Here is a 24,585-nt window from a genome sequence, read left to right as displayed (position 1 = left end):
TAGCACGAAGTTGGGCCATATTGTGGAAATATACGTCAATTGGTTCATTATGCATTTGTTTCCTGTCGACTAACTCCCTCATCGCCTCAAAAGCAGATTTTGACGATCTAAATTGGCACAATAAAGCCTCTTTCAGATGGGGCCAATTTTCAAAATGCCTTAACTTTTGCGCGTTCCAAAACCACTCTAAAGCTGGTCCGGAAATCAAAAGTCGAAAATCGCGCAAAATTTCCTCCCACGGAATAGCATATTGGGACTGCAAACATTCAAGACGAAAAATGAATTCTTCAACAGTTAATTTTTGTACGTTTCCATCAAAATTTATACCAAATTTATCTACTCTAATTCTTATTTGATCTTGCATTACAGAATTTGGGTACGAGCTGTGGCTATTTACTGATGGCATAGAAGATGCAGAAGTTGGAGTAGTACCCAATCCTAAGTTGCCATTCCCAATCGAATTATTACTAGAAGTTGATGAGGCCCTTGAAGAGGCCTGAACTTGACCTACCACAACGGACAATTCCCTTACGGTCCTGGCTACTGATTCTATGGTACTCCTGACATCTGTCAACTCACTACACATCATTGCCTTCATCTTATCCTCGAGAGATTTATCCCCCTTCGATTTTGGTGCTGCACCAGCGCCACTAACGTAATTTTGTCGCATTTGATCCTCCACCAGTGGTGGTTGTGTTGATGCATTTGGTCCTTGAACGACATTATTGCGAACAATGATTGATTCGGACATATCCCGAATCCTTCCATCGTCGGGATTGAGCCGGTTCTCTGGATCTGTCATCCTAGATCTTTTCGGGTCAATATGAGTAATCGTATTATTAAGATCAAATGATTCTGGCCTATCTCTTTTGGTCTTAGATCGGGACCTTGTATTCATGCCAAATTTCCCGCAACTAAACAAATACCAAAAAAAATGTTTTCTCTTCCTTTTTTCGTTTTTCACAATGTATAATTTATAAGTAATTTATTTTTATTATTATAATTCGTTAACTTCATTAAAAGCTTAAATATCATCAAAATGTAAACACAATTTTAATAATCACACATAAAACCAAAAATCAATTGTATTAAATTATTGAACGATCATAATATTTAAGGGGAATATGTGAGAGTATTTTCAGGAGTGAATACCAAGTTATCCTATTGTTCTGTTTTTTTTTTTTTTCATTTTTTATAATTCTCCCACAAGTCGAACATATCAAATCACAGACAAACAATTCAACCGTATTTAAGATTTTTTTTTTCAACAGTGTATAATTGTACACAACACATTAGAATTAACAAAACATTAGAGTGTTCTCTTACGAGCCTTCAACGTATATATCCTAGACAACTTACAACAATTAAGTAAAAATTTTGAAAAATTAAAAAAAAAAATTTTCTATCATAATCGAAAACAGATCTCAGAATTATGTTACAATATAATTATTACATCTGACTTGCGAATCACTATTCACAACGGCTAACAATTATATCGATTATTCAAATTTTCCAAAACATAAAACCAATTTGATTGGACATGAACAAAAAAATGGAACATTATCACAGGCCGATCACAAAACATTCATTGTTACACTCAAACTAACAAGATATTGCATCTGACCCTCAATATTATCTTAAACCTAGTATAACTTCTAAAAATACCTATATTTAATATTGCACATCAATAACTTAAACCTGTAAGTCCGGTTGCAATACAAATAAGACATTTCTAGTCGTAACTAGATTCGATCCGGGCTATTGCACAAACTAGATTTCTATTGCCAGGTACTTAGGTGGTTTGTACCTATCATTTTCCACTTCCAATGATAGAAGTCGATAATTCTGATTGGGCGCCATTTCTGTTATGACCCCATATAGCACTAGGCTTAGCCCTCCGGCATACTCAACCTCTCTCAGGACGGTCCTCAACCCGCCGAAACCTAGCCCGAGGTATAACATGAAAAAAAAGGAACTTACAACTGTCGATAACACACTTACAAACACAAAGGGACACACACGTTGAATGAGGCTTTTGATGGACAAACCTCCCACTCTGCCCTCCCAACCATGGTTCACAGATACCGTTTCATCAATTTTTATGAACCCCATAAAACCTTCCTTCACTCCTTTTACCTTCACATATTCCCCCTCAACAAATCAAAATTTAGCACATAATTCCGTTACAAATATTAAAATCAAGATACATTTTTATTTTTCATTTTCCTAGTCAATAATTAAAATTAACAAAATAAAACTAAATTTCTTATCATTTAATAGAACATGAAAACACGGAAACTTTACCATTTACTATAACTAAACATCTTTTTTATCCTTTTTAATGACTATGAATATGGAACCTACAAAGCCTTAAAATTGCATAATCCAATGGGGATTTATTTTTACTCTGACTTCCTACCTAATTGAGCTCAGTTAAGTGGAAAATATTGGGGATTAAATATCAAAACAATAACCCACTAAAGAAAACAAATGAAATTATTCAGGTGACTTTGTATGGCCCTTGACAATGGAAACTAAATATGGGAATGGAAAAGGCAAATATACACTTATACTAAAATATTAATAAAAAAATGTAAGTTCAATAACAGTCGTTTAGATCAAATTTTTGTAATAGAATAAACGCATATGTTCATAGGGTGTTAAAAGCAGTTTTCTTTTCTCCGGGCATTCTCCCTCCGCCTTATAGTGTTATTAAAACTGTTACACTGGGATGCCCTTGGATTTTCATTTGGGCATTGCCCACAAAATTTTTTGGGATTATGGGATTTTTAAAACAAAGTGGATTTTAATATCGGACGTTGGCGGATATCTTCATTGGTATTTCTAGGAGTTAGTTTTCCATTTGGTTTTCACAGGTAAGCATATTTGACGTTTTCGTGGGCTTATATTACTCCACCCACTTACTTATTGATACTCCTACCTTGATATTTTATTAATTTGTTTTCTTCCCTGGTGATTCTCCGATCGTTGTTCAGTCAATTGCTTCCACTGGAACTAGCACTATGAGGTGAACCTCTCCAGGATGGTGGCAACAAAAAATAATCCTCACCAGTTAATTTCTCCAGAAAAAAACGAATTTTTGCATAAAAAGTATAGCGCCTCCTGATCATACAGGAGGCTATTCCAGACCTAACAAAAACATTTTATTAAATTCATACTCCTTCAGATTACCATCACTTGATTAACTTACTTTATTATTTTCAATATTAATAATTGCAAACCCAAAATTTGCCAGAATGAACTTTCTCTCAATTTTCCGTTTTTATATATTCACTCTATAGTCTCTAAAAAAAACGAAATATTTCAAATTCACTGCTCTACGACACTACTATCACCACATACTTTATTTAATTATGTTTCTATTTATGTTAACCGCCAAACGTTTCAAACAAACACTTTAAAATACACTTTGCTAAAATGGCAACTTTTGACGTCTTTTGCTCTATTTATACCCCTGATTTCATCAAGCCAAGCGCTTCTACGCCATATTTTAGACTAATATCTGTCCCTTTCTCCTAAAACCAAGTTTAAATTCCGCTTTTATTACATTTTTATTTATTTTTTTGCTTTTACCATTTTTTCTGTTTCATAGTCTTCATTCCCCATGCTTCGTGGGATTTCATGAATGAATTTATGGACTACGAGCAACCCTATGGCTACTGTGTAACAACGCCCTCTTACTACTTGTTAACCTGTCATCTATCTAACCAGCTGACACTCCACCACCAACCACGCCGCAAGCAAAACCACACTAAAACTTGAAATTATTGATTTGCAGCAAGATTTAGGCATTAAAATCTACATTAATTATTTGCCTAAGCTGCATTAATCCTAAAAACATAACAACACGATTGGCCGCCACCACATAGGCCCTGAACCAAACATTAAATAAAAAAACAATTGGCCAGCACCACATAGGCCCTGAACCAAACAAAAAAAAACTTGTGCCACAAAAGTGTGTTGGTCCACCTGCACAATAAAAAAATTACTCCACATTTTGGCCGCATCTAACGCCCACGCCTGCCACGTTTGCCTTAGGATGCTCCGTAAAGGAAATTTGCATTCCATGGCGAAACAAAGCGTCATTATCCACAGACCATAAGGATTCATTCCCATAAGTATGGGTCAATAAAAATAACACGCACGGCATTACCTGGTATATGTTAAGAGCAACGAAAATAGGGATGCCAGTGCGAACAAAAATGTATACCAATTCTCGGACAAGATTTATACGGGGCACGGACGGACGTGAGTAAGTTGCTCAGAATTCGATTCTGAGCAAGTTGCCTTTCAAATAATCTTGCAGCCGCACTTGTAATCATCATGTGGCCTGTACTTGTATGCATCTATGTACCTATCAAAAAAAAAATTTAAAAAAAAATTAATTTCTCCTTTTTTTTTTTTCCCAGGACCCTCGCAACAACTCCTCCTTCGTTCCTGATTCGTTTTTCCAAAACATTCCACCGTTCACACCGGATTGAGATATTTTAGTTTGACAGTTACCATGGAAACTAGAAATTCACATTTACTCGAAATTCACAACGTATGTCCAAATAATTACCGCGAGCGCAAAGGGAAAAAAATTAATGTTATTTTCACTTGTCCATGTTCTTAAAAGCCTTTGTTTATTCCTTTTTTTCTATGAAACTTATTTCAATATTTTGACATATATTTTGTACATATATTTAGGTGCGTTCACATTCTAAAACTTCATTCACATTAGGCTTGAAATCTACTAACTAAGTGGAATTCAAATAGAGGTCTGCATCGAATAACTTTTCACTACATGTATGCAATTCGCTGTCGAATATAGTACATACACTGTCTTTCTCTCAGAGCGCAAGTAGTGAAGTGAAGAGAACACTTGCTTGTCAAATACCACCAAGTACTTATCCGAAACAATATGTGTTCCGAAAAAAAGGAACAATAAAAATGTAAGTACTTGAGAAAAAGTACAACATGGATTCTCTTCACTTCACGTGGTACCACAAGTATTGCTCAGTTATGTGCGAAGCAAAACTTTCCATTATTATTAATCATAGATATGTATGTATGTCACATATTTCATATATTTATGTATGTCACACACTTACCTTAACGTTTGCCGTTCTTTATATTAATCCGAATTTATGAAACTGCACGTGGTACATGGACCCTGCCAGCATTTCAAAGTTCCATTTCAACCTCATCGTTACCACAGACTCGTAAATGTCACTTCAACCATCATGAAAAGGTACATCAAAAAGTACATGCAAGTAATTTGCCATCCCTACTGTTAAAAAAGCCATTTTTTGTGAAACGCCAAGCGCAACCAGCTTGTTATATTTTAATTAAATAAAAACGAAAATAAAGTTCTGAAAACATAGATTATACGCTTAAAATTGTGAAAGGTATATTGGTGAACAATTTGGTGATTTTCCAAATGGAATAAAGTGATTGTTTTTCAGATATTTTACAGACACGCTGCCTCCATGGAATAAAAACACTGGCTGATAGACGCAGCAACATGTAACTCGCTACTTGTAACTCAACATCATCATTAATGCCAAAAATTATGTTAAATGTAATGTGATAGTGGTATAAATGTTATATTTTTAAGAATTTGTAAATGTTTAATCAAATTAATAAATATCTAAACAAACGTGTTTTACTCGAACAAAATGATTCTTTTACAACTATCTTAAAATGCACTTTTTCTGATTGTTTGGAGGGTCCCTTATTGGCGTCGTTCTAAATTGATCTATAAAGGCACCTAATAATTACAACTTCTCAATAGTGGCGGCGCTTTTCCGACGAGTTTTTGATGTCGTATATGATTGTTTTCGACGTAGTGGGGATTCTCAAAAGAGTCCCCAAATTCAAAAAATGTTGGCAGGGAATATTTAAAATAGGGCTGTCATTAGAGATGCCGGGATTTTTTTAAATAATGACAATCTACAGCGCACAAAAATTGTTGCACATTTAATTTAGTTTAATTTAATTTTATTTAAAAAAAAAAGACAAAAAACAATATAAAAGTAAATTAAAAAGCAATTTCAAATAGCTATAATACTTAACGAACGCCTAGTCCAACTCAACAAGAAAAGAAAAATTAAAAATTATGACAAATAAAGCAATTTCATATCGCTATCTTATTCAGCAAAACATTTTAATGATTTGGATTGGATTAAGTATATTTTCGTACACTTGTGTTAATCCTTTTGTATTTCATTGGTTCTAAGTAAATTCTTAAAAATATCAATGCATCCAAATTTTAATCAGATGAAAGCGTTCTTGTCGTATTGCCGACGGACCTTTTATTTTTGCTTGAGGACCTTATCGTTTACTTCGATTTTCGATGAAATTGTGCTTTTTATAGTATACCTCATGTATTATAAATACTTACGCAAGGTGTACCATAAGTGTTTATTAAATCAAGTTGTCGTTTTTGAAATCTAAGAGCCGTTTGCACTGAATGAAGACTCCACTTAATTAATAAATAATGCTAAAAAGCAACAAATTTAACAAATTTGAATTAGTTTTGCAGGATCCCGAAAAATCCCTGGATTCAAAATGAAAATTCCGGCATTCGGGACTAATCCAGTCCCGAAAATCCCCGGACGGGATTTATCCCGGGTGACAGCCCTAATTTAAAACCTTATGCTAAACAAATTTGCGTTAGTAGTCATTTCCCTGCCAGCATTTCAACGTTCCATTTCATCCTCATCGCTATCACAGACTCGTAAGTGACACTGCAACTATCGCCAACTGTGATGGGGTAAATATATCAAAAAGTACAAAATGTACATGGAAGTATTTTGCCATCACTATTGTTACAAGAGCCATTTTATATTTTGTGAAACACCAAGCACAACTAGCTTCTTATATTTTATTTAAATAAAAATGATAATGAAGTGCTAAAAACATAGTTATTTCGCTTAAAATTGTGAAAGCTATATTGGTGAACAATTTTTGACTTTCCAAATGGAATAAAGTGATAGTTTTTCAAATATTTTTCCAGACACGCTGCCTCCATTGGGAATAAAAGCACTGGCTGATAGACGCTACAACATGTAACTTGCAACTTGTAACTCAACATCAATCTTTTATTAATGCATAAAAATATGTTAAATGTGATGTGATAGTCGTATAATGCGCTTTACAGACTATCAGTTATTCCGGACGACAGCGCTCGTGTCGAACATATCCCATATATTGTGCACAATATAAGTTAAGTCCGAAGGCATAATCGATACTGCTGCATGTTTATGGGATCGATAATACATTTACAGATTATTTAGTCATCGCCAACAAGTCGTATCGATCCGACACACTGTAAGATTCTTAACAAACTCCGACATTCCGTCCGGAATAAATGATAGTCTGTAAAGCGCATAAATGTTATATTTATGAGAATTTATAAATGTTTAATAAAATTAATAATCATCTAAACAATCGGGTTTTACTTGACCACAATGATCCTTTTACAACTATCTTAAAATTCACTTTTTCTGATTGTTTGAAGGGGCTCTTATTGGCGTCGTTCTAAATTTATTAAAAAAGGCACCTAATAATTGCACTCATGCGATACTTTTTTGTAGTAACTTGGCGTGGTACAACTTCTCAATAGTGACGGCGCTTTTCCGAGGAGTTTTGGATATCGTATACGACTGTTTTCGACGTAGTGGGGATTCTCAGAAGCGCCCCCAAATTCAAAAAATGTTGGCAGGGTTGAGAGTAGTAATCAATTCCTAAAAAAAATTATATTCATAATATCAGTAGTCAGTTTAATTATAATTAAACTGACTATAATTATATATAGGGTTGTTTTCTTTTAGCACTGGATGAAACTTTTGTATGGGCTATCCAGAACATCGTTGCACTGGTGTTCTATCCAGAACATCTCATCAGTGCAAGTTGCGCCGATGTTGCCAGATTATATTTTGATAAATTGACGCTTCTTCGATTCACAATAGCAATTTATTGTGACTAAATTATCGAAAAACATGAAATTCAAAGTGGCACAGTGTCATAAATAATCGCAGCAGTAAATATTTATTACTATTTGAGCACTTCATACATTAAAAATGCAAGATTTCACCTCTTTTCTGTGCTTGTTTTTAAACAGCTGATGACAGTGTTGCATATTTTTGGAGATGTCCTGGATAAACGAGAACTCTGTTTTCTTTTAGTCCTTCACGGCTTAGCGTATCCAGTGCTAAAAGAAAACAGCCTTTATATATAATTTCTTATATCAAATTGTTTTTGTAATGAAATCTAATGAAATGTAGTATTAAAGTTTAACTATAAGACAATTTTTTGAAGTCCTCGATTGTAGTCCTAATTATTATTTTTTGCATTTTTTAAAAGTAAATTTAAAGTATCTTCTTTATGATGAGTATCTCTGTTTGTAATGAAATCTACATATAGTAGTTTCCAACTCTACTTAATCAAGAAATGTAAGTAGTAATAAAGTTTAACTATAAGACAATTTTTTTGAAGTCCTCGATTGTGTCCTAATTATTATATTTTGTATTTTATTTTAAAGTAAATTTACCCCCATTTTCTGGAAGCTCCGTTAGTGCTACGTTAGCTAACGAACTTTTAAACCGCACTATGGACATGCTTGTCATCTTGCCTATATATTCCATACGCCAGTTAGGAACTTAACTGCTAAAAATTTTTCTGTTAAAGTTAACCGGAGAGAAGATATTTCGATTTTACTTTCTGTTAACTGGGAGTTAAAGTCTAACTGAGATACATGAAAATGCCCGTTAAAGTTTTTTCTTTGTGATGAGTAACCGTATATGGCCATTTTGGCTTGGTTGTAAAATGAGTTAAATAAATAAAATAAGGGAACAGAACTATTATTTTACGAATGAATTCTTAAGTGGGAAGGAACTCTTACGACAAGGTATAAAGAAGATTCAAAGAAAAACAATCTGCTTCCGTGGGAGTAGTACATGTTGGATCGATTGAAATATGACGACACAATTCGAGGAAAATAATAACAAATTAAGGAATTACATTTTATCTCCAGAATTATCCATTCATGACCCTTTGCCAGATATTATACCACGCAAGTACAATGAGGAAAAGCTAATACATTTGCCGCGAGGACCGGCAAGTACAAAATTGGTGCCCAAAAGAGATTATCTTACCGGCAAGATTTTGGCTTTTGTTGAGGTCGACATAGAAGATGTAGGTGCAACAGCTATTAACTCTACTTCAATGCGACGTGAACCTGGTCAATTGGACGAGGCAGCACGTGGTAATGCCATGAACTTTCCCTTCTGGCCTGGTGGTTTCGATGAACCACCAAAGGAAATCAAACGTCTGGAACTGGATGACTTCGAAATAGAGGGAGATTTATTAACCACACCTCCAGGTTTCAGGGCAGGTTATGATTTCTCGAAGCATGATGACTTCAAAGGCGACACAATGAAATCATTCAAGCAAAAGATAGAAGAGAATGTGAATCTGTTGTTAAATCTTGAAGATGATTTGGATGTTAAGGAATGGATGAAAATAACACAAGAGGAATCAAGGGATGGCGACAATGAAGGCAAAACTCATAGCCCATTGCACGAATTCAAAGATGTAGATGATCATATAATGGCTACCGAGTTAAAGCCAGTCTTGGAAATAAGTTCAGCGAAAGACACCAAGCTGCAAACGGAATGGGCAGAAATGTTAGACGTAACGCAACCCATAACAGATTTTAAAGAAAAAGTACCCTGTCCGGCCATGGATTATCCCTTCGAATTAGATACATTTCAAAAGCAGGCCATCATTAAACTCGAAGAACGTCAATATGTTTTTGTGGCCGCCCACACGTCTGCTGGAAAGACGGTGGTTGCTGAATATGCAATTGCCCTATCGCAGAGAGATTTAACGCGAACCATATACACTTCACCCATAAAGGCATTGTCCAATCAAAAATACCGAGATTTCAAGAAAACGTTCAAAGATGTCGGTCTTATAACGGGAGATCTACAAATAGAACCTACCGCTACGTGTCTTATAATGACTACAGAAATTTTACGGTCCATGCTCTATTGTGGCAGTGATATAACTCGTGATTTGGAATATGTAATATTCGATGAGGTGCATTATATTAACAACCCTGAGAGGGGTCACGTCTGGGAAGAAGTTATTATCCTATTACCGGATCATGTAAATATCATTATGTTATCAGCCACTGTTCCCAATACAATGGAATTGGCAGATTGGGTGGGCAGTACAAAGAAGCGTAAAGTTTATGTGATTAGTACTTTGAAGAGACCAGTTCCACTTCTACATTATTTGTATACGGGTTCGGGTGGTAAAAGTAAAGATGACTGCTTCGTACTGGTCGACGACCAAGGCCGTTTCTTGCAACAGAATTATGAAAAGGCGGTGGAGAAGAAAAATGCCGCGCAAAGTAAATCCAAACAAGCTGGAGCAACAGGACCCAGGAATCAAATGACTACACATAAACAAGATCAAAATACTTGGATAGGTTTGATAGACTTTTTGAAACGTAACGACCTAATGCCTGTAGTGGCATTTACATTTTCACGAAATCGTTGTGACAGGAATGCTCAGGTAACTTGGACTGCATGTACGATAAAAATTTCTTCTCAAGTCAAATATCGAATTTGTATTTAGGCTCTAGGCTCCCTTGACCTGAACACTGCAAGAGAAAGAGGGTCGGTGGAAATGTTCTTCCAACAGTGTTTGTCGAAATTAAAACCCCCAGATCGTGAATTGCCCCAAGTTTTGCAAATGAAGGATTCTCTAGTTCGTGGTATTGGAGTACATCACAGCGGTATATTACCCATACTGAAGGAAATTGTTGAAATGCTTTTTCAATCTGGTCTGGTAAAATTGCTTTTTGCTACCGAAACTTTTGCTATGGGCGTTAATATGCCAGCGAGAACTGTTGTGTTCGACAGTCATCGTAAATATGATGGTATGGAATTGAGGAATCTCAAACCTGGTGAATATATACAAATGGCAGGTCGTGCCGGTCGTAGAGGTCATGATGAACATGGTCGTGTAATTCTTATGTGTAAGGCGAATGTACCACCGGCTCAAGACTTGCGCTCTATGATTTTGGGTAAACCCGAAAAATTGGAATCCCATTTTATATTACGATATGCCGTAATATTAACATGTCTTCGTATTGAGAGTATTAAGGTCGAAGACATTATGCTATTCACCTTTAAGGAGTTCAATCAAAAGCTACAGCTACCAGCACAACAAAAGCAATTGGAAATGGCTCAAAGTAAATTCTCTCAAATGCCTGAGTTAGGTGATCATCTACAGCCACTATGTAAGTTTTATGATTTGGCTGCGGAATATATAATAGAAAAGCAAAGATTGATGGTAAGAAGTTTTTCCACCGAAACGAAAGCACATTTCGATCCTAATCTGGTTTCTTTGACAATTTTAGAAATTTTTACTATCTCAACCAAAAATTGTAAAAGAACTAAAAGTGGGTCGTGTGGTATTGGTAAATAAGGGCAAACATTATAATAAACTTGGAGTCCTATTATCCATGAAATCTGTAGCTGGTAAAGACACTTTATATCGAGTGCTAGTATTGGACCATCAATTCAAAGCCAATGAAAAAGTATTCTCGAAATGTCTTGCAACTGTTTGGATTATTGCTTTATTATTTTATATATATCTTTTTAGGATGGTTTTTATAGGGGAGACAATTATTATAAAATGGTAGCGTTAACGCCACAGTTTAAATTCTTTCATCCCGAAGGCATTGGAGGTCATACCATTTTAGATTTGCAGCCAGGTGATATTGTGGAGATTACAAAGACATCTCTTAAAGTAGATGCCGATGTTATCATACGCAATTGGGAACAAAGGCAAATTGAAAGATTCCGAGATTCTCCTCCCGGAGCGACTGTAGTGAAGGCCGTATCTGAGTTGCATCAAATCAATGAAAATTATATACAAAACAGTGACTCAATAAAATTCCTCAACCTATCGAAGGAAATCAATTTAAATACGGACACAGAAATGGCACAAATTCGTTACTTGGAACATTTGTCCAAGCAATTACAGGAGATTTTGCCACACACAAATAGAGCCGGATTTGAACAAGAATTTGAAACTGTTTATGAACGTAAAGTTTTGGAACATCGTATAGAGGAATTGAAATTTAAAAATTCTACAAAAAATCTGTCCTTGTATCCTGATTATTGTAATAAATTGGAAGTACTAAGAGAATTGAAGTACATAGATGACTTGGATGAAGGTAAGGCAATCGCTTTTTTGGATATTGCTTATAATTTAAAAATTTGCCACAGTTACTTTAAAGGGGAAAGTTGCCTGTGAAATGGGTCAAAATGAATTGCTGGTTACCGAGCTAATATTGTGCAACATGTTTAACAATCTTGAGCCAGCTGAAATTGCTGCTCTACTATCAAGTTTGGTGTTCCAAGCTAAAATACAAGGGGAGCCCGTAATACCGGAGAAACTGAAAAAGGTTTAATTGTTTGGGGATGTTATGCGTATCACCTGTGAAGTTTTGACGTCCCAAATAAACTCTTGTCGTTTTATGGGAAATTGGAATATTGTTTCTGCACAGGAAAAACTAATTTTTCCAATTAAAATTTTCATTGATTCGACAAATTTTTTAATTGAAACTAAAATCAATCACAAGTTAATTGTATCAATTATTTTTTTTAAATGTATCAATTAATTTTTTTATTGGATCAATTAAAGTTTTAATGGACTTTGGTGATTGATACTATCATTTGCGTGAATGAATACATTCCAATTAAAAAATAATTAGATCAATTAATTTTTTTATAATTTTTTATTACTTTCCCATATGATACTCATAACATGCCCCTTTATTTTTCAAAGTCTACCTCAATTCACCTGTAAAATATGGATTTTTTAATTTTCCAGTATGTAAAAGAGTTTGAAGAAATTAATGATAACATTTTGGCTGTTGAATTACGTCACCATGCTATTGCACCATCCGAAGAACGCCTGAATTTCGGTTTAATTGAGGTCGTCTATGAATGGGCTAACAATAAGGTTTGTTTCAATTGTAATCTCTTCAATGTTCCGCCTTTTATAAATGTTTTTTTTCAGCCTTTTGCCGAAATCATGAAATTGACGGAAGTCCAAGAGGGTATAATTGTTCGTTGTATTCAACAACTGGATGAAACAATCCGCGATGTAAAGACTGCTGCCATACGCATAGGAAATCCTGCATTGCAAAGCAAAATGGAAGAGGCATCCAATGCCATCAAACGTGACATTGTCTTTACGGCTAGTTTGTATACAACATTTTAACTGCCTCAACTATCTTATGAAACATTTTAACCTATTGCAAGATATGATATGTATATTTTATACTTGATTTAATAAATTATTTTTTTTTTTTTAAGTAAAGGAGGAATAATATTTTTTAGATTGGTACAAATTTTACTCTCGAAGAAAATTTTCTAGCCATATCATTTAAGAATACTAAAATAGAAAAAAGTCTGCTGTAAAAGAGAATAACCAAAGACAATAAACTCTAGGAGGATAGGAAATTAGCTTGCGTCATACCAAATGTTGCATTTACCATGTTAGTTCCATACATGTTTGTAATTTTTTTATTTGTTTTTCGTTTTTATTAATTTTTCTTAATTTTCTTAATGAAACATATTAAATTTTAGGCAACAACAAAAAATTACATTTTCCCCTTTATGGAAATTTATTTCGTGCGCTTAATTTCTCTTGCATTTTAATGCTATGTCAATACTTGTCGTATACGCGTTTGGTTCGATAAACGAAAAGTATGAAACTAACACGGTAAATGGTTTGATCTCCTCAGTAGCCAATTTCCTATCTTCCTAGAGTTTATTGTCTTTGAGAATAACAATCATTGTTTGTTTTGTTCTAGTCTTTGTTCCTAAACTGAGGAGCGATTACCAACCAATAGATGGCGCCCATACGCAAAAATTCCATAGTTTGGAATCATAATGTCAATACATATATTTTATAAACAAATGTGTACATTTACTCAATGAAATTTTGATTTTGTTTGTGTCATGTATCTTTTCTTCTACAAATAAAAAAACTAGTAATTTGTATAAAATTTTGACATTTTCTATAGAAATAAAATTTCGACAAATTTTTTTATAGAAATAAAATTTTGACAGAATTTTCTATAGAAATAAAATTTTGAGAAATTTTTCTATAGAAATAAAATTTTGACAAAAATTTTCTATAGAACTAAAATTTTGAGAAAATTTTCTAGAAAATAAAAATTTGAGAAAATTTTCTATTGAAATAAAATTTTGACAAAATTTTCTATTGAAATAAAATTTGGTTAAAATTTTCTATAGAAATAAAATTTTGACAAAATTTTTATAGAAATAAAATTTTGACAAAATTTTTAATAGAAATAAAATTTTGACAAAATTTTTAATAGAAATAAAATTTTGACAAAATTTTTTATAGAAATAAAATTTTGACAAAAATATTCTATAGAAATAAAATTTTCTAGAAAATAAAATTTTGAGAAAATTTTCTATACAAATAAAATTTTGACAAAATTTACATAGAAATTTTGACGAAATTTTCTAGAAAATAAAATTTTGACAAAATTTTCTATAGAAATTTTTTATCGTAATGATGTCCTACCAAAGATTAAATAAGGACCCAACACAAGTTTTACAAAAGAAAAATAACGAAATAGTTGACGAACTATTCAAAAACAACATCATTTCAGAAGCGGAAAAACGAAGAATGAAGACGGAAGTTGCAATGGCCCCTAGAATTTACGGTGTACCAAAAATACATAAAGAAAATTTCCCATTAAGACCTATATGCTCATCAATCAATGCCCCCTCAGCAGAAATGAGTAAATTTCTGGTAAATATATTAAGAAAACTTACCACAGGATCTAAATACAATATAAGTGACTCGACACAATTTAGAAATAAAATCAAAGACTTAACTATAAATCCGGATGAAAAACTTATATCTTTTGACGTGGTGTCACTATTCCCAAGCGTACCCGTGGACGTAGCCCTCAGGATTATAGAAGAACGATGGGACGAAATAGAAACACACACAAACATGACAAAGCCCTTATTCATAAAGATATTAAAATTTTGTATAATAGACAACAGGTACTTTAAATTTGACGACAAGATATATAAACAGAAAAAAGGTTTGCCAATGGGATCACCAGCTTCACCAATTATCGCGGATATATTAATGGAGAGACTACTGGACAGCTGTATGCAAAAACTGGAAAAAAGACCAAAGTTCATAACGAAGTATGTAGATGACCTCTTTGCAATTATCAGGGAAACGGAAATAGAAAAAACGCTGGCAACACTCAACAGTTTCCACAATAATATCCGCTTCACTATGGAACTTGAACAAAACCAAAAATTACCATATTTAGATTTACTAATAACCAAGGACGAAGGAAAACTTAAAATGGACTGGTACCAAAAAAACACAGCTTCTGGACGAATTATGAACTACTTCTCAAACCATCCGAAACGTATAATAATAAATACAGCTAAAAATTTGATCCATAGAGTATTATCCATTAGTGACCATCAATTTCAACAAAAAAACAAGAAAAAACTTCAAGATATCTTGGAAAATAATAATTTTCCCTCAAATCTTATAAAAAGTTTAATAGCCGAGTATAAACCATCATCAAAAAAGAGGGACGATGAAAACGACAAAAAAACATTTAGATCCTTGACATATGTACCAACTATATCAGAAAGGATATCAAAATCCGATATTTTTGATAAAAATCAATACAGCTTGGCACATAAATCCAACAATACGGCGAAAAAATTGTTTAGTAATACAAAAGACCGTATCCCCTTATCCGAAACACCAAATGTAATTTATGAGATTCCGTGTGATGGAAACTCAGAAGAAAATTGCCAAAAAATATACATTGGGACCACCAAAAACAAATTAAAAACAAGGTTATCCGGACACAAATCTGACATCAAAACACGTAATAACAACAAAATACAAAAAACTGCGTTAGCGACCCACTGTGCAGCAACTAACCACCATCCAAACTTTGATAGAGTTCGTGTGTTACAACGAGAGAGCAACATAAACAAGAGATACACCTTAGAAATGTTACACATAAACAACGTACCAACGACGAGGAGAATAAATTACAAAACAGACACGGACAACATCGCTCACATATACAGACAAATGGTATGCAGAAACAAAACTAGAATATACGACGAGCAATTTGCAGAGCAACATTCAGTGCAATAATGAAACCTGACGAGAGCAGTGATGTTTCGCTGACTCCAATAAGAATAAATGTTGAGTTATTGTAGACGATGTAAGTGAAAAGAATGTTGTATCCACCTACTTTTTATGTTAGCCTAGTACAATGTGTTATGTTGAGATGTTAATTATTTATGTTGTTAATGTATTTAATATAAAAAAAGTTTGTTATCAATAGTTTATACTATTAATTTAATTTATTATAATATACTTATTATAGATACATATTTCCTGAAGAAGCAATTCAAAGAAATTGCGAAATATTGAAAGAAAATAATACATAAATATATACCGATCTCAAGCTCGAAAAAACAGAAGACTTTTGTTTGACAAAACTTCCTATCGAAATAAAATTTTGACAAAATTTTCTATGGAAATAAAATTTTGACAAAATTTTCTAGAAATAAAATTTTGACAAAATTTTCTCTACAAAAAAATTTTGACAAAATTTTCTATAGAAATAAAATTTTGACAAAATTTTCTATAGAAATAAAATTTTGACAAATTTTCTATAGAAATAAAATTTTGACAAATTTTTTATAGAAATAAAATTTTGACTAAATTTTCTCTACAAAAAAAAATGTTGACAACATTTTCTATAGAAATAAAATTTTGACAAAATTTTCTATAGAAATAAAATTTTGACAAAATTTTCTTTAGAAATAAAATTTTGACAAAATTTTCTATAGAAATAAAATTTTGACAAAATTTTCGATAGAAATAAAATTTTGACTGAATTTTCTATAGAAACAAACTTTTGACAAATTTTGAGAAAATTTTCTATAGAAATAAAATTTTGAGAAAATTGTCCATAGAAATAAAACTTTGGCAAAATTTTCTATAGAAATAAAATTTTGACAAAACTTTCGGTAGAAATAAAATTTTGACAAAATTTTCTATAGAAATAAAATTTTGAAAAAATTTTCTATAGAAATAAAATTTTGACAAAGTTTTCTATAGAAATAAAATTTTGACAAAATTTTCTATAGAAATAAAATGTGTACGAAAATTTTCTATAAAAATAAAATTTTGACAAAATTTTCTATAGAAATAAAATTTTGACAAATTTTTCTATAGAAATAAAATTTAGACAAAATTTTTGATAGAAATAAAATTTTGACAAAATTTTCTATAGAAATAAAATTTTGACAAAATTTTCTATAGAAATAAAATTTAGAAAATTTTTTCTATAGAAATAAAATTTTGACAAAATTTTATATAGAAATAAAATGTGTACGAAAATTTTCTATAGAGATAAAATGTGTATGAAAATTTTCTATAGAAATAAAATGTTGAGAAAATTTTCTATAGAAATAACATTTTGACAAAATTTTCTATAGAAATAAAACATTGAGAAAATTTTCTATAGAAATAACATTTTCACAAATTTTTTATAGAAATAAAATTTTGACAAAAATTTCTATAGAAATAAAATTTTGACAAAATTTGCTATAGAAATAAAATGTTGACACAATTTTCTATAGAAATAAAATTTTGACAAAATTATCTATAGAAATAAAATGTGTACGAAAATTGTCTATAGACATAAAATGTTGACAAAATTTTCTATAGAAATAAAATTTTGACAAAATTTTCTACAGAAATAAAATTTTGACAAAAATTTCTATAGAAATAAAATTTTGACAAAATTTTCTATAGAAATAAAATTTTGACAAAATTTGCTATAGAAATAAAATGTTGACACAATTTTCTATAGAAATAAAATTTTGGCGAAATTTTTCTATAGAAATAAAATGTGTACGAAAATTTTCTATAGAAATAACATTTTGACAAAATTTTCTATAGAAATAAAATTTTGACAAAATTTTCTATAGAAATAAAATTTTGACAAGATTTTCTATAGAAATAAAATTTTTACAAAATTTTCTATAGAAATAACATTTTGACAAAACTTTCTATTGAAAAAATTTTGGCAAAATTTTCTATGGAAATAAAAGTATGACATTTTCTATAGAAATAAAAATTTGGTAGATAACACAGATACAGGTCGATAAGTTTTCCATATTAATGAGACCAAGCCTATTGAATTGTAGTCCCATGAACATTTGCGAGATTATTTTTTGGCTTTAGTATAAAAACTACTTCCCTCTAAATAGTTCTGGATTTTGAACAAGTGTACCCAAATTTTAAGACAAATGTATGATCCAATCATTACTGAGGCTATTTTTGTTTGGAGTAGAATCCAGCATTGTCTACTTGCAAGATCGCCATTTTAACCTTTATTGGTGGTGAAATTTTTGTTTATCCATCAATTAGTAAGCAAAATTTTAAAACGTGGTATTAAAGTGTTTATTTCATTCCATTTAAAATAAAATGAATCGACATTCATCATATTTCTTTTCACGAATGTTATGAGATGTTTCGGACAATCGTGTGAAACATTTCATTAGAAAACGTATCATTACATCTCAATATGACTTATCTATATAGTACGTTGTAAGGTATATGTATGCGTGTACGTTACTTAAGAAAGTATATAAATTTAAAATTATATAAATGTAAGAGTTACGAAAAAAATTTGTAGTCAGGAAATTGTTTTTTTTTTGTTTGTTTTTGTTTTCCCTAAAAGAAGTATAAAATCTATATAACAAAACAGAAGACGCTGACCGACAACAAAGATACTCCGTTGCATTTAAAACCAAAAGTTTATGCATTCTTCTGTACTAGATTTATCGGGATTCAGGCTTAAATTTCGGTGGTACCATGAGGCCTTGCATACGTTTTTGTTTCTTTGCTTTTTTTGATTTACCCGATTGAAAATCATGCCAACTGTTTACACGACTCTGTCGGGATTCTTCGAAATTCTTTTGCCATTCCTTGTCAGCTTTAAGCTTTTCCTCTTCTTCGATTTCAGCTTCACGCTTGCGTTTACGTTCCTCTTGGTCACGTTGATCCAGTTGCTGCCTTCGACGCTCCATATCGGCAAAGAGTTTCATAACCATAACATATACAGCATGTTTGTATTTGACAGGATCATCTTCTGGTATAGTTTCAAAGCGGTTTTCCTTTTTAATCTTTCTCCGCTTTTCAGCAATCTGTAATAGCATTTATATATTCATTACAAAATTGAATGAATGAATAAATAATACGGTCAAAAGATCGACGTGGTCAAAAAACATGAAATTTTGCTTAAGACAATAGCTACCTATGGCGGATTATGTATGCCTGTGATGTTATGGACCTTAGTAGACGATTTGATCTGTGGACGTAAGACAGTGGAAAATCTATTTATATGGGGGATGTAGTGGGGGCTATATGGAGTTTTTGTTTTTTTCCGCTCTTACAATACTAATTATTGAAAAGTCGGCTTTAGAGAATTTTATGGCGATGTTTTTATACAAACTCCGAAGAATAAGTAATCCTACTATCGTGTCTAAAACAACGACATTCGATTTATTAAAAATTTGCGAAATTCAATTAAATGGAAAGTAAATCTTTGCAAATTTTGATTTTCCAAATTTTGAATTTTTTTCGGAAAAGCCTATTGTCGGAGTCAAGGATCTTTGAAGTTTATAGCTTATATGGGATTTGGTATCACGGTTGCCACACGAGCCAAAAAAAAAATTTACAAAATTGAAGAAAAGTTTACCAAAACACTACAAAAAAATCTTATTTTGCAAAAATTTTTTTCTATAAATTTTTTTCAACATTTTATTTCTATAGAAAATTTTGTCAAAATTTTATTTTTTATAGAAAATTTTGTCAAAATTTTATTTTTTATAGAAAAAATTTTCAAATTTTAATTTCTATAGAAAATTTTGTCAAAATTTTATTTCTATAGAAAATTTTGTCAAAATTTTATTTCTAAAGAATATTTTGTCAAAATTTTATTTTTATAGAAAATTTTGTCAAAATTTATATCTATAGAAAATTTTGTCAAAATGTTATTTCTATAGAAAATTTTGTCAAAATTTTATTTCTATTGAAAATTTTGCCAAAATTTTATTTCTATAGAAAATTTTATTTCTATAGAAAATTTTGTCAAATTTTAATTTCTATAGAAAATTTTGTCAAAATTTTATTTCAATAGAAAATTTTGTCAAAATTTTATTTCATAGAAAATTTTGTCAAAATTTTATGTCTATAGAAATTTTTTCAAAATTTTATTTCTATAGAAATTTTGTCAAAATTTTATTTTTTATAGAAAGTTTTGTCAAAATTTTATTTTTTATAGAAAAATTTTTCAAATTTTAATTTCTATAGAAAATTTTGTCAAAATTTTATTTCTATAGAAAATTTTGTCAAAATTTTATTTCTATAGAATATTTTGTCAAAATTTTATTTTTATAGAAAATTTTGTCAAAATTTTATATCTATAGAAAATTTTGTCAAAATGTTATTTCTATAGAAAATTTTGTCAAAATTTTATTTCTATTGAAAATTTTGCCAAAATTTTATTTCTATAGAAAATTTTGTCAAAATTTTATTTCTATAGAAAATTTTGTCAAAATTTTATTTCTATAGAAAATTTTGTCAAATTTTAATTTCTATAGAAAATTTTGTCAAAATTTTATTTCAATAGAAAATTTTGTCAAAATTTTATTTCAATAGAAAATTTTGTCAAAATTTTATTTCAATAGAAAATTTTGTCAAAATTTTATGTCTATAGAAATTTTTTCAAAATTTTATTTCTATAGAAATTTTTTCAAAATTTTATTTTTTTATAGAAAATTTCGTCAAAATTTTATTTCTATAGATATTTTGCATAAATTTTATTTCTATAGAAAATTTTGTCAAAATTTTATTCCTATAGAAATTTTTTCAAAATTTTATTTCTATAGAAAATTTTGTCAACATTTTATTTCTATAGAATATTTTTCAAAAATTTATGTCTATAGAAAATTGTGTCAAAATCTTATGTCTATAGAATATTTTTGTCAAAATTTTATTTCTATAGAAAATTTTGTCAACATTTGATTTATCTTTGTTGAAGAGGAATATTTTGCAAAATCTATTAAAACATCAATAATTCTACCAATCTACCAAACAGTAATTCTACCATTTTTGGTAGAATTCTACCAACGGTGGCAACCATGTTTGGTATCCAACGTACAAAATCTACCCAAATATAATGAATATTGAATGGAAATAAAAGGTAATGAGGGATATATATAGAGAATTAAGTTAAAACAGAACTTATACGCATGGTTCCGGAGGAGTACTGGGTCCGGATGGGTGTGGACCCCTTTCCATATAAGCAATATGGTAATCATATTAAAGCTGAGTACAAAGCCTACAAGGCCAATACATTAATATATATTTAAAATTATATATTTACTTATTTTCACTTTAAAATACACTATTTATTTTATCCATTTTTATTGAAAATAGAAAGGAAAATACAAATTTTCAGAGGTTGATATCTCGAAAATTTTGCTGTGCCGATAAATTCTAAAATAAATTTTCTCTTTTTTATACACTCTCATACCTTCCAATTTTTAATTTTGTTTGACCAGATCAAATTTAAGCCTTAGGTTTAGGTTAAAGTGGCAGCTCGATTAAAATTCAGGCTCACTTAGAATATTCAGTCCATTGTGATAAAAATTCCATTGTGATTAAGCCTTATGGATGACATATTGAGTCTGATTTTTATGAAACCTGTATGAGGCCATATATCAACTTTCCTAATTATAAGGAAATCGGAAGATTTTAAACGATCAAAATAGATATCGGACGAAATCTAGGCGCCGAAAAATTGTAAGTCTCCAGATCGGCTTATAAAGATGCTATATCTAAATATTATCTGATAAGGCACAATCCTAAAGATGTCAAAAGCATTCATGCAAAATTTCAAATCTCAATACTATGGAAATGTGTATGAATTTCAGCAGTTTCAAAATAGAAATTTTAAACAAAGTCTTACCATATGATCCGTTCTTTCTTTGGCCTCTTCATAGACATCCAAACATTTCTTGCGTGTCAAGTCATTTTCTAAAATCTTCCACGCACGATTTACGATCTCAAAAGCACGTTGGGCTCTGTCAAGGTCATCTTGATTTTTATCCGGATGTACTAATATCGAAAGTTGACGATAGCGCTTTTTGATTTGATCAATTGGCAAATCGGGTTCAATCTGCAGCACTTCGAATGGGTTGAGATTGAAGTATGTTGAACCTGGACGAAGTAAACGATCAATTTGTTGAGTAGATGTTAAAACGGAATCACGTTTTTCAATTTCTTTAACCTGCGAACAGTAGGGCAAAATATTTTTAGCAATTTCATATAATAAAATTATTGGAATCAAAGTATTTGGCACTAATGGTTTGGTGTTTTATTGCTGTTCCATTGATAATCTATTGAAGTGGGGTGCCAGTATAAGTCTGATGAAATTTAAACATTCCCATTCAATGCAAACTCCAGAATTAGCTAGAAAAAGAAATAGTCTAGATTGGATGAATAAATAGTTAATGTTCATTCGACCCCTTTGTGATTGAGAATAGTCTCATTGCTTCCTATCTAACAGGGAGAGCAAATATTTGCCCGAAAGAGTGTCAAACTTTTTTCCAATAGTGTCAGCGAAATATCAATACAGTTTTTGAGAAATTCACCTATTGTGTTGTTATACCCTGCGCCACACTGTGGAACAGGTTATTATAAGTTAGTGCATATGTTTCCAACACCCACAAGGAGACGGGGTAGACATATGGTGTCTTTGGCAATATTGCTCAGGACCGGCCCCTGAGTCGATCTATCAATGTCCGTCTGTGTGTGAAAACATTTTTGTAATCAAAGTCTAGGTCACAATTTTAGTCCAATCGACTTCAAATTTGGTTCAGAATAAAACCCGATATCTACTTATATGGTCCCAGAAGCCAGAATTTCAGCCTGATTTACTTTAAATTTTGCACAAGGAGTGCAATTGATAGTGTGGTAAAGGGTGCCGAATTTTGTTGAAATAGGTTCAGATTTAGATATATATCTTTCGCCCGATATGAACTTATATGGCCTCAGAAGCCAGAGTTTTGCCTTAATTTGCTTTAAATTTTTAGACTTTCCTTACTTGTTATATATTTAATATGATCTAATTCTACGTTCATGTATAATTTTTTTATTTCTGTCAAATATTTTCCCAATGAGACGCTATAGTAAGTTATCTCTACAAAGTCTTTTGACATTGTCCAATCATGCCTATTGACCTTGAGTATGAATCCAGTGACCCTAAACTTTATAATCTCAAACAAATTTAGCATTAAAATTGTCTGGATTGAGGGAAACTCGAATAGTTTCTTCTGTGTTACAATGCCGTGTCATGCAAGCACCAGAGTCCCAATGGCTTTGTTTGATTGCTATAAACCTCCTTTGGATCAAGAGTTTCGGTCAGGTTCCAGTTCGACTATTGCGTCTAAGAGATATTCCAAACTTTTGTGTAAATACTGTCCATTCCACCGAAAACTCGCTCATAGGATGGTTGCTATGAAAAGTACGTGTCTACAATTCCTAATGTCTAGCCAGCGACCAGCAGTAGGTATTGTATAATTATCAATCTTCTTGGATTTTTCTCAGTGTTTTGTGTTTTATAAAGCCAAAGGTTTTCTGTGTGGAAAACATCTCTCGGCAGGGAAATGCTTTGAATGGGAAAAAGTATATCCAGCATCGCAAATGTTGGTGTGGTCTTAAACCTATACCTGTCTTCGTTGTGGAAAGTCACCAAAATTTCACCAGACTTATTCATGGCGCCATTGCTCAATGAAACAATATCACTTACTTCTGTGTAGAATTCATCAAATGATTCCTTTGAAGTCGTGGGCTGTTCCGAGGACATAATTGTTTGAGGCTATGTAATGGAAAAAATGTGAAAAAAACTGTTTTCAAAAATTCATTTAGCGAATTATGAATTAAAATGGTTCCTTTGAAGGCGTTGATTAGAGTTTATTCCTGGATTTTCCTGCTTGTTTCACAAATTCACACAAAAAAAGTTTTGGAATATTCCGATTATTGATACACAATAATATAGCGATAGGATTTTTCGCGTTATCGAAAATCGATTTATTTTGTTTTATCGAAATAATTCTAATTAAAATCGATGCGAAAGCGAGGAATCGAACAATAGGTGTGTTTTGTAGACTTTCAACAGCATCAAGCCCACCTTTACTCACCCTTCGTTTGCTCTCGTTATTTTGTTTCGTTAAGTTTGCTATTTATTTTATTTTGACAGCTCTCAACGCCTGTCAGGCATTAGCGTAGCTAGACAATTTTCCTAGGGGGGGGGGCTATAGCCCCCCTAGCTAAAACTTTATAGACTGAACTTATAGGTTCAACTACTGTTTTATT

General features: G+C 31.5%; 3 protein-coding genes and 1 long non-coding RNA gene across 4 annotated transcripts; 3 read left to right on the top strand and 1 right to left on the bottom strand.

Moving 5' to 3' along the window:
- Nucleotides 1-3,719: 3,719 nt before the first annotated feature.
- LOC142222178 (uncharacterized) lies at nucleotides 3,720-5,682 on the top strand. The gene is made up of 3 exons (XR_012718269.1): nucleotides 3,720-4,359; nucleotides 4,431-5,411; nucleotides 5,469-5,682. It is a non-coding gene; the product is annotated as an uncharacterized LOC142222178 (long non-coding RNA).
- A 3,231-nt stretch (nucleotides 5,683-8,913) lies between these two features.
- Nucleotides 8,914-13,397, top strand: tst (superkiller complex helicase subunit twister). Its single transcript, XM_075292179.1, has 7 exons — nucleotides 8,914-10,587; nucleotides 10,651-11,370; nucleotides 11,438-11,617; nucleotides 11,683-12,259; nucleotides 12,312-12,490; nucleotides 12,919-13,050; nucleotides 13,108-13,397. Exons 1-7 carry the CDS (start codon nucleotides 8,983-8,985, stop codon nucleotides 13,309-13,311), a joined length of 3,597 nt encoding a protein of 1,198 aa, XP_075148294.1. The 5' UTR covers nucleotides 8,914-8,982; the 3' UTR covers nucleotides 13,312-13,397.
- Nucleotides 13,398-14,637: 1,240 nt separating this feature from the next.
- On the top strand, nucleotides 14,638-16,235 carry LOC142233335 (uncharacterized). Its single transcript, XM_075304237.1, has 2 exons — nucleotides 14,638-15,879; nucleotides 16,077-16,235. Exons 1-2 carry the CDS (start codon nucleotides 14,638-14,640, stop codon nucleotides 16,233-16,235), a joined length of 1,401 nt encoding a protein of 466 aa, XP_075160352.1.
- Nucleotides 16,236-18,579: 2,344 nt separating this feature from the next.
- On the bottom strand, nucleotides 18,580-24,256 carry LOC142222174 (dnaJ homolog subfamily C member 8). The gene is made up of 3 exons (XM_075292178.1): nucleotides 24,020-24,256; nucleotides 22,178-22,498; nucleotides 18,580-19,349 (listed from the first exon to the last, which is right to left on the bottom strand). Exons 1-3 carry the CDS (start codon nucleotides 24,074-24,076, stop codon nucleotides 18,984-18,986), a joined length of 744 nt encoding a protein of 247 aa, XP_075148293.1. The 5' UTR covers nucleotides 24,077-24,256; the 3' UTR covers nucleotides 18,580-18,983.
- Nucleotides 24,257-24,585: the final 329 nt, after the last annotated feature.

This window comes from Haematobia irritans, chromosome 1 (genome assembly GCF_050003625.1).
Source record: "Haematobia irritans isolate KBUSLIRL chromosome 1, ASM5000362v1, whole genome shotgun sequence".
Classification (NCBI taxonomy): domain Eukaryota; kingdom Metazoa; phylum Arthropoda; class Insecta; order Diptera; family Muscidae; genus Haematobia; species Haematobia irritans.
Note: the sequence above shows the minus strand (reverse complement) of the source record. Positions and strands in the feature narration are given on the sequence as shown.